At 33.2% G+C, this 10,136-nt stretch overlaps 1 protein-coding gene across 1 annotated transcript in view; it reads right to left on the bottom strand.

Annotated features, from left to right (window-relative positions):
- GPM6A (glycoprotein M6A) overlaps window positions 1–10,136 on the bottom strand; it is a gene marked incomplete at its 5' end in the record, with an annotated part of 37,065 nt that overhangs the window by 18,566 nt on the left and 8,363 nt on the right. The window contains one exon of the mRNA XM_029085846.1: window positions 5,574–5,730. Within this exon, the coding sequence (XP_028941679.1) occupies window positions 5,574–5,730 (157 nt within the window). The remainder of the gene's footprint in view (window positions 1–5,573; window positions 5,731–10,136) is intronic.

Below are 10,136 nucleotides of genomic sequence, written 5' to 3'. Positions count from 1 at the left end.
AAGAATAGCTAAAGTAGATAATTATTTGAACAAAACAAATCTTTAGCCCTTGTAGCAGTTGATTTCTTGTACCAACATTATGGCTGGTAAAACCACCTTGCCGGGTTTTATAGGCTTTCCATTGCCAGTAATGGCTTTCCTGAATTGTAAATTATCAAAGTAAGCAAATCATCAACCCTTCTGGAAATATTTTTTTTTTTATATAAAATCTGTTGCACAGATCAATGTCAGGAAGTAGAGATTTCAACGCATGTTCTGAAATGGTATGTATACAGCACAACAACTTCCATGGTGGTCATAGCTGGTTGAAATCCTGTTTCCACTGAAAACATTACCCAAATCATAGCTATTTTAATAAGATCAAGATTTCAGTTACTGCTTTCTTTTTAAAATTTATGGGTACTGGTCCCATGAAAAGCACATTCATTGAATTTCAAACACTGTTCTTGTTTCAGTTCTGTTATAAATATTTTAATGCCCCTGAAGAAACATTTTATGATTGCTTCAGTGACCCTAGGGACAGAGACAGTGAAATCATATCTAAAAGGTACTGCTACTAGAGAAAGATGGATTGAAATGGAAACAAAGTAAACTTTAGTAATTTTATTGTAGGAGGACACTGCTGCTTACTACAAAAAATAATATAGAAAGATAGCAACAAATTTAGACGTACCTGAATAAAACTTAGCTCCAGAAACCTCATGTTGCCATGTAATTTTATCTTTGTTCCAAAACACTCAGTACTTACATTTACTCTTCCTCTCGATTTAGTCATATATTTTATACGAACTCCCTGACATAAGCTCTCAACCCAGAGAGTTTTAAGATGTAGACCTTGCTGTTCACTTAGATTTATTATCCTGTGATACTCACACAAAACTTCATTGTTTAATTTCAGCTTGATGATCTAAGAGGTTCCTTCCAAACTTCTTCACAGGCTCAGAAATTCTCTTTGACAGTTTTTTCACAGATCAAAACTGTATCTACTGAGATCACATACCTCCATTCTTCCAAAAGCCTATTATGCTTTGTTATGAAACCCTGTCAGTGAAGAACATCACCTGAAGATGAACCCAAGATCAGCCTGGCTATCTCTAACTGGAATGCTGGGAGGCACCTGACCTCCACTGTGCATTGTGTAGTCCTGGTTCTGTTTGCAGTTTCTCAATTGCACATCAGAACAAGGCCTTTTGTGTCATTTGATGGCAACTCAGAAGCATGAACAGGAAGACCTTTTCAATTTCTTCCCCATATGCAAATACTAGAGAGAGCAACTGGAAAACTCACTGAGTTCCTCTGGAAAGGATTCTAACATTGTTGAAGCTAAAACAGCCTTTGCTGCTTAACTAAAAATGTTAGGTTGTCTAGAACCAGAAATACTATCCTTGTTTATTTAAATCTAAATAAATCACAATGCTTTCTTATGTGGTCAAATGAGAAATTGAAAAAAAAAAATAATACAGATGTCTTTCAATGCTTAATATTTTACAGATCATCCTTTGCCGTCCTAACCAACCTCTCTTGGTATTCATACACCCTCTTCTTACACACAGTATAAAATCTAAGTATGTTTACAAAGAACTTAAGTAGCTCACAACCAAATGGCCTCATCTAACATTCTTGTTTCTGTGCTATGTTCATGCCTCACTCCTGAATAGAAGTAAAAGATGAAGCAGAAGTATTTTAACCTATCTCATTTTACATATCATGCTGCTGAAAGAAAGAGATTGATGTTTTGATATAACCACTAAATGCACTATAAATCACAAGAACTACACACTTACAAAGTCTTCACTGCTTGGTCTAAAATATCATTCTCATTGCTAACAATCACTTGTTGGACGTTTATTATTACCTCTACAAAACATGTTCATCTTATCTCTCTCTCACATATTATATTCATAGGCACAGCTCCAAGAGTCTTGTTGAAACATGGATACATTTCATGCTATGCTATTACTGTCATGTGGTTGATCCTTCTTGGCTTGCATTCAAGTTAACTGCTTCAAGAGAGGGGAAAAAAAAAAAAAAAAAAAAAAAAAAGGAAGCCAATTCTGGTCCAAATTTCTTTTCATAGTGGGACAGGCTTCTCAGGTTAGCCTAACTGCAATTCATCCATATACTAAATACTAACTAATGTCACATTCCTTAGATTGTTAAAATGTATTACCAGAAAATTATTAAATCCCTGAAAATTTAAATTCAAGTATTCATTTTACAATAGTTTTGTCTGGGTTTTTTAAAACATTTTTCTTCTACAGACATTTTAGATGGACAAAAAAATGATTTTGTCAGAATTAAAAGCAATTCTCACTGTTACTTTCTGCTTTTCATTTCTGCATTTCATCTGCATATATATTTTTCTAAAATTTCCTTTAAAAGTGCATTTCATCATCGAAATACTCTACACGTGATGTCTATTGCTTAGTAACTATTTAGATGCCTATAAAAAGCTGGTTTACTTTCTGATTTACTCTGAATTGGTTTACTGGTAGCAGTGGTGGAGGAGATTTCCACAGCTGCATCAGAAACACAAAAAGAAGATTCTCTAACAAATTGATTCATTTTTTGAAACTTTGCTTTGTAAACAAATCTACTCACTATCAGAAAATACTCGGTTCAAAAAAGATGGCTTTGCACTGATGCAAGACTAGCTTTTCCCTGAAGATAATTTATCTTTTCAATACTTCCATACAAATCAACTATACCTTTTTTTTTTTATTTATTTCTGAATCTTCCTTAGAATGTTGATGGTTTTGTAGCATTGTGCTGCTTAAAGTTGTTAGCATTAGTTATTTCATATGTCCTTCAGGCAAGACTATAATTTTTGTAGTGCAAAAGGCTTCTGAAGTCCTATAGAAAGCATCGGATCTTATCTCTTATTTAACAGCAGCAGAATTTCCTATTTAATTTTACAATCTTCCTGACAGGAATTACTTTCTGTCAAAATGTATATGCTTATATTTTCACATTCTCAAAGTTTTCCTCCTCCTTTTCCTTTTCCTCCTTGAAATTTTTTGTTGAACTTTTTCCCTCCATTTTCCTAATAGATTCAGTCACGGACATAATAAATACGCTCAGGCAAAATATTAACAAAAAGTAATTGGTGACAATATTAAAGCAGAAGGACCTCATCTTAATTTTCAGATTTTAACATGCTAAACTGGTACTTAGAAAGACTTCAGTAAATTTGATGTGAAATCAGTCACAACTAGATTTTTACAAAGGTATTTTTCATGTGGAGCTATTTTTGTTATTTAAGTTCTTCAAAAGAACAAATATGCTGTGTGTATATTTGTTAGTATTAAAATATTGCTAAAATAAACTGTTTTGTCTTTGACAGCTTAATTTTAATATTTACAAAATTACTATCTCAAAATTTTACAAAAGGAAGCTTTCTTGCAACATGTGGTACCTGAAAATCCTCATCAATAGCATTATATCATTTTGGCAACTGTACATGACAAAACTTATTACCGCAAATTTGCATAGCAATAGAACAATCTAGGCTTGACACACATCGGTACTGATTAGGTTTGAGTTACTTCTCCAGTCATCTTTTAGCTGTTCTCAGAACTTATTTCTTCATATCACTGCATGATTTAAGGAATTAAATAAATTATAAACATACAACTTCCAGACTGAAATGTTTTCTAATTACAAATATTTTTTTAATATGTAAACTGTCATTTGCTCCTTAAGAATTTTAAATACAAGACAATCAAAATAAACCTAGTCAAAAGAATATCAAGTTTTAATTGACAAAAATGCTGTATGTACTGTCTTAGTCTCAAGAGCACAGAAGCAAAAGCCAGAATAAGAACTCAAAATAGCTCTAGACACTTACATAGCAAACTTATTGATATATCATCAGAATAAGACAAGCAATCAAACAGCAGATTTTTTTTTTTTTTTCCTCCCAGGGAAAGTAAAAACTTCCACTAACTTCAAGAATAATAACAACAATGTATTTAACTGAAATAACTGATTGGCTTATTTTAATTGTGATCATAACCAGTATACGGCCTTAACCTTAGCTACACAATGTATATCAACCCAAGGTTTCTTAAAGTAAAACACAAAGATTACAATTTAATTATAAGAAAAGTAAAATTATGAAGGAATTAATTTAATGAATCATTAATAACAAGAGTGTTAGTAACCATAGAATAGATGCTTAACTGTTCTTTTCTTCTAGACATGTACCACAGAATTACAGTTTATACTGCAAGGACATTAAAACTGTGAGAAGATGCAGCATTGCTCTGCTGCAGTACTGAGGACAGGCATTTATGTGAGCTGTGAAGAAAAAAAAGTTCTGAAAAATTTGCTACTCTACAGAATTTGAACTAGCTTAGTAGGTTCTCAGTGAATACAGATTAGAGATTTCTTTCCAGGAGATGAAAGCAGTGTTGGTATAAACTATGGTTGTTTTTTATTTAAAATGTTCCCAGTTTTTATTTATATATTTATTTAAAGGCTTTAAAACAACTTTTAGTCGAAGTGCCAATATAATAAAATTACACTAGACAGGAAGAAAACAAAAAAAAGATCTAAAAGCAGCATTACCGTGGATCATGTTACATCTATGTAGTGACGGTACACATGACGTATTCCCCAATTTCCAGTGTGTAGATTATCTGCATTCAGTTTAACGTTAAATGTCAGGATATCCAAAATACTAGTTTTGATAGTCTTTAGTGTGACTGGAAGATATTATCTATTTCCTATATTGGTTTCTAGTCTGTATTCCAGTTTAATAAAAGTTGCCATTTGCAGGAGAATGCAATAAGAAACACTCTTCTGGCTATTATTTTATGTATCAGTTTTTGTAAATACAGTGCAACAGTAAATATACCTTAACAACCAGATCTACCTGGGTATATTTAATAATTTATTTTTCATCAGATAATATGATTTGTGGATACTGATGCTGTTTGCATAAATATCCAAACCAAACAGCTACCAAATGCCCAGTCTCTTACCTTAGATGCAGAAGAGTCAAATACCAAAAAATTTAGTTACTTATCTGATACCGAACAGTGATCTTCTCCAGTTCAAATTATTGTCAATTTTAGCATGAGAAACCTCCATTTAAGTCCCAGTGCAAATCAGAATATTTTTAATCTAGATTTTCCAGTGTCATAAGTGAATGGTCTCTCCAAACCAGAGATAAAATAGGATTAAATAAAGAGCTGGTTGCCATTTAAAAACAAAACCAAACCTGATGACAGGTCCCAGTTTGTCCCAAAGAAGAACAGGCAAGATTTTTAAAATAACAGTAAAATATTAGTAAGAAAAATATTTCTGGCCCAGTACAGCTGAAAGCATTATACACTTTTGGTCCTGTCCCAAAGCTTATGTTGCTGAGACAAATTGCTCCTACTTAGTGATTAACCAATACAAAGAACATTTCTAACACTCTATTCTTCTTTGCTATGATTCTTAACCATTAAACTGAAGTATTACAAAATATTAAAGAACTGAAAAACAAAAAATAAACATCACAAGACACTACAAATATACAAAACATTGAAATTATCATAAGTATAAAAGCTTTCTTAACCACTTACCCAGGCACTAACACATCTGCCGCAAGTGGTGATTTTGAAATCCCCATAGAGATCCTTGATGGCACCAGTTGTAAAGAATCCCTCCACCATCAGCAAAATGCCATATACAAAGAATGCAGCTGCTACACCATATATCACATACTTGAAGATGTCAATCCTGTATAGGAACAGCAAAAATTATTTATCTGCATAAATATTTAAAGCTGGCTCTGAAATTTCAGGGTGAGATAATGAGACCCACTAAGCCTCAGAGTTTCTACACTGAAGTCAGTTTAAGTGCTGATGTGCTATAACGACAGCTGAAGCTGAGGAGAGGAGTGAACTTTGGAATAAAACAGCATTGATATATGAAACACTGGGCCATTTAATTTAATAAAATGTAAAAATGGATCCGTGTAGGTAAGACAGCACGATTTTTCAGAATAATTTAAAAGGCAGTTAAGTTTTATTTTATTTTTCCTCTTAATACAGTAGCAAAGAAAAAAGAAAAAGAAAAAGGAAATGAGAATCTGGCACATCTCAGTAACACACTGTAACCAGCATTTAGGTTATAGAAAAGATATTCTGTCACAATCTTCAATAAACCTTTCCACATGTACAAGTAGTTCTCAAGCTGCAATGTCAATCTGTGCTATCTTCCCCTCATTATTATTTTTCCACTTATTCTCCAATGGAAAAAGTGTCTGACACTGAATAATAAAGTTATTAAGAGAGATCTCTGAATTCAAACCAGAAACACATTATTACCAAAATAATGTCAGATCATTTGTTGTTCTTCTATAATGGTGCTTTAAGAACATAATTTCACAGACCTAAAGCTTAAGAAATGGAAGGGTGGCTTACATTGCAACATGCAGAGCCCTAGAAGACTCAATTTATTACAAAGATTACTTGGGGTTTTGTGTGGTTGTCCTGCCCAGTACTGTCTAGAAGTTCAACAGTGGCTTAAGGAGACTCTGCCTCCTAAACGTTCTGTCATGACCAGGGTTTGTGAAAACATGTTTGAAAGTACGTCTCTGCTCTAAGTGTTTTGTCTAAACTTGAAAACATTGTTAGTGACCATTGCCTTGGGTCAGCAGGTTTTAGCATTTCCTATGTGAACTTCTCTAAAAAACTAGCCACAGTAAGTTTCCCATTCAGCAACATGATGCAGCAGGAGCTTTGCAGCCATTTAGAAAATGATAATATGCAGGTTTAAGATGTTAGTAAGTCCCAGTCATATGGTCCAGGTCAAGACAGCAACAGCTCATAACAAAGTAGGACAAAAAATAAACACCCAGACCCATTAGGATCTTCCAGATGAATTTTGACATGCACCAATCAAGTACCCAATTCAGACATTCCTCAAGACTTAAAGCTTAGTATCTTTATTGTTATGAAAATAAAGGTAACAATAAAATTTATTTAGGATCACACATCACATTAACACCCAAAAGCTCTCAATACGTTTTACATGTACAATACAACAACAAAGCTCAAAATCAAACTAAAAGATATTTTTCTTTGAGTTTAGATAGTTTTCAAGAGATTCAAAGTCAGGAAAATTATGTTTTCATTATTGATCAAAATAAGAGAAACAGGCAGCAACTTTGTGACTATTCCATAAGATCTGTTCCAATTCCTATATTACACACCTTATAAAACTGTGATGTCCACCAGTGGCTCAAGTGTGGGAGCTCTGCCAGCAGCAGCTCCTCACAGATCTCAGTGTGCTCAGTGCTGTAGAAATTACAAGCTATCATTGCTTTAAAGAGATTAAGGCTTTTGGGAAGTCCAGAGGCTATTTCAGCACTTGCAACAGCCTTTTAAACCATCTGTGCTGAGCCTCCCACTGAGCTGCCTGTATCAAAAAGCGTTCTAGAAGATATCTGCTTTTTCCTCGGCCTTGTGTGTCACTAAATGAATAACTTTCACTTAAGCCTTCTACAAGGAAAATTATATATAGCTATACACTAGCCAAATATAGAAATCAGTTTCTTCCTCATATATTCTCAACATAGGGAAGTAGTAAAATCTCTACTGATCAGTCTGCATGAGATGAAACAGCCAGAATTACTCCAAGGAGAAGGCATCTTTTATAAGGCAGAGTAAAAATATAAACAAAAGTTGTGAAATTATCATTCAACTACCTCTTTAAAAGTCAGATAGAATTGTATTGCAATATAACTACATTTAGCATGTGCTGTATTTGAAGAAAATATATTACAACAGTAACATTTTATATATAGTTTTGAAGATAGTGTTGGTATTAATTTATTCTGCAGTATCTAGTAAATTTCAAATAAACTTTGATTTTTCCAATGAAATTCTAATCGATAATAAAACATAGCCCTTTTAAAATTGAGATTGTTTTTCTTTAAAATAAAATTTTATTCTTTGTGGATGAACTCAGGGAGTCTCGAATTCTGCAGACAGAGCAGCCAGGGAGTAGAAGTGAATGGCAGAAGGAATGATGAATATGAGCCAATGGGCAAGGACAAAGAAAAAGGACAAGCAGGGCTTGCTCTTGTGTAGGCTGAAATGGCAGGAAAGAGGTGGGTAAGAGGCAAAGGAAGAAGAGACAAAATCATAGAGATACATTTTGTATTCCTGACAGGATTGAAAAGATATGTATTAGGTGAAGATTAAAGCTATACCAAATGAGAAGAACAAAAAGAAATCATGCACAGCTAATCACTAAATGCAGGAGTCTTATGGATATTATATAATGGTATAATTAAAGTAATGAAACATTTGGATTAAAGGGCAGTCAATGAAAATTGTAAAGATAAATCTGATCTTAACAAATGAACATTCATCAGTCTTCACACATTAACCTAGGTTGCTGGGTTGAATAAACTGAATTATTATCTAAATGTAAGTTAATTGTGAAAAACATCTTGAAGTTAGTAAAAACTTTTCTTTAATAGAATAATCCAAAACATATTTTGCATACTGTCTTAATCTTGTAGAGGTTCCATGGGTTCCAGATCTGATTTTTCTCACGACACTATGTTCAGAAATGTTAAAAACACAAACATCACTGTTTTCAATTTGTTATTTAAAACAAGATGATCTTTCAATTTTTAGTTATTTTTTTGCTGCTGGGTCCTTAATTATTCCATATTAAGCAGACTTCCTAATTCATTAATCTGAATCTGGATTCTATCCAACAAGATGAGTATTAAAATAGCTCTAGAGAAAACACTTTCTTCCTCTGACAGAAGTTATTGATGGAAGCCCTCAATGCTAATATCTTAATGAACAGGTTGTAGCTGAGTACAGAGTAGACTACCCCAGCAGAGACCAGTCAGAGGTGAGTGAAAACATTCTCAGTGAGTCAGATCATTGTTACAGATTTCCTACTGTGTATTTTCATGGTGCCTTGGCAAACTCAAGGAGTAAAAAAATAAAATAAATCAGTAAGCAATAAGATTAATTGTTGAATGATCATGCCTATGTGTAGCAGGCTTTTGAGAAAGGTATGCTATAACAAATTAGTTATTTTGTTGTTGAGACTCCTTCAATCAACTGAGCTCATAATTATTCCATACTGTTTCAAAAGTATTTCAATATTCATAATTAGCTTCTGTTAACAGTGTCCAGAAGTAATAAAGTTTTGGGCTTGAGGAACTGGTTGCTTTACTGAATTAAATCAGTACTGCTCCACCATAATAAATGCATTTACTACCCCAACAGATAAGCCAAGAACATTGACTCTTTACATTTTACTGTGCCCTAAAAGCAATTGCAAATTGTAGGAACTCTGAAGAATTTACACTATCCCATCTAATAATGGTACACTTTCTACCCTTAGTTTTGAGGGCTGGTATCTAGCTAATGCACACCAATATATATTTTTCTATCAAAATTACTTAATATTGCTTTGGAATAATCTAAATACTAGCTAGGGCTATTTTTTATTTAATTTGGTTAATATAGGAATGTATTACAGATATTTATTTGTAATTAACAGCAATAAAAACACATTAGTTTACCCTGTGACACATGATTCTAATGCTGTCCAAAAATCTTTTTTCAGCCTGAACAAGAGATAAAAGACTACCATTGCAGAACTTATGGTTGGCCTAGCATGTCAAGAATACTAGTTAATACTCTGGAACTAATTTTCCAGCATTTATAATTCTGCCTCACATTTTCCTTCCTGAATTTATAATATATCTTCTCCATATATTTGTAATGACATTCAGATACTACAGGTGCTGAATAGCACATAATTGCTAGCAAACTGTGCCTACACTCTCTGAATGCAAGTAGATTCAGTCAACTATACCTATTGCCAAGCTAAGAAAATATAACAAGGAGAATAAAATACCAAAGCTATCAAAGTACTACAAATTTAGTTAGATTATCATAGTACAACTCCTAATGGAAAAATTCACTTTTTTATAGCCGGCATAGACAATTTAGAAAGACAAAAAACATGTAATCACTACCATTGGGGTAGGTCAGTTTTGCTGGGTTTTGGGATTTGGGAGTTTTTTCAGTTATTTATTTTTTTCAGTTGCAAGGATCTTTGAATAGCTGATGTTCATATCTAGAATGCACAATAATCTCTCTTAC

This window comes from Antrostomus carolinensis, unplaced genomic scaffold (assembly GCF_000700745.2).
Source record: "Antrostomus carolinensis isolate BGI_N321 unplaced genomic scaffold, ASM70074v2 scaffold107, whole genome shotgun sequence".
Classification (NCBI taxonomy): Eukaryota; Metazoa; Chordata; class Aves; order Caprimulgiformes; family Caprimulgidae; genus Antrostomus; species Antrostomus carolinensis.
The sequence above is the reverse complement of the archived record's forward strand: the minus strand, read 5'-3'. Positions and strand labels throughout refer to the sequence as shown.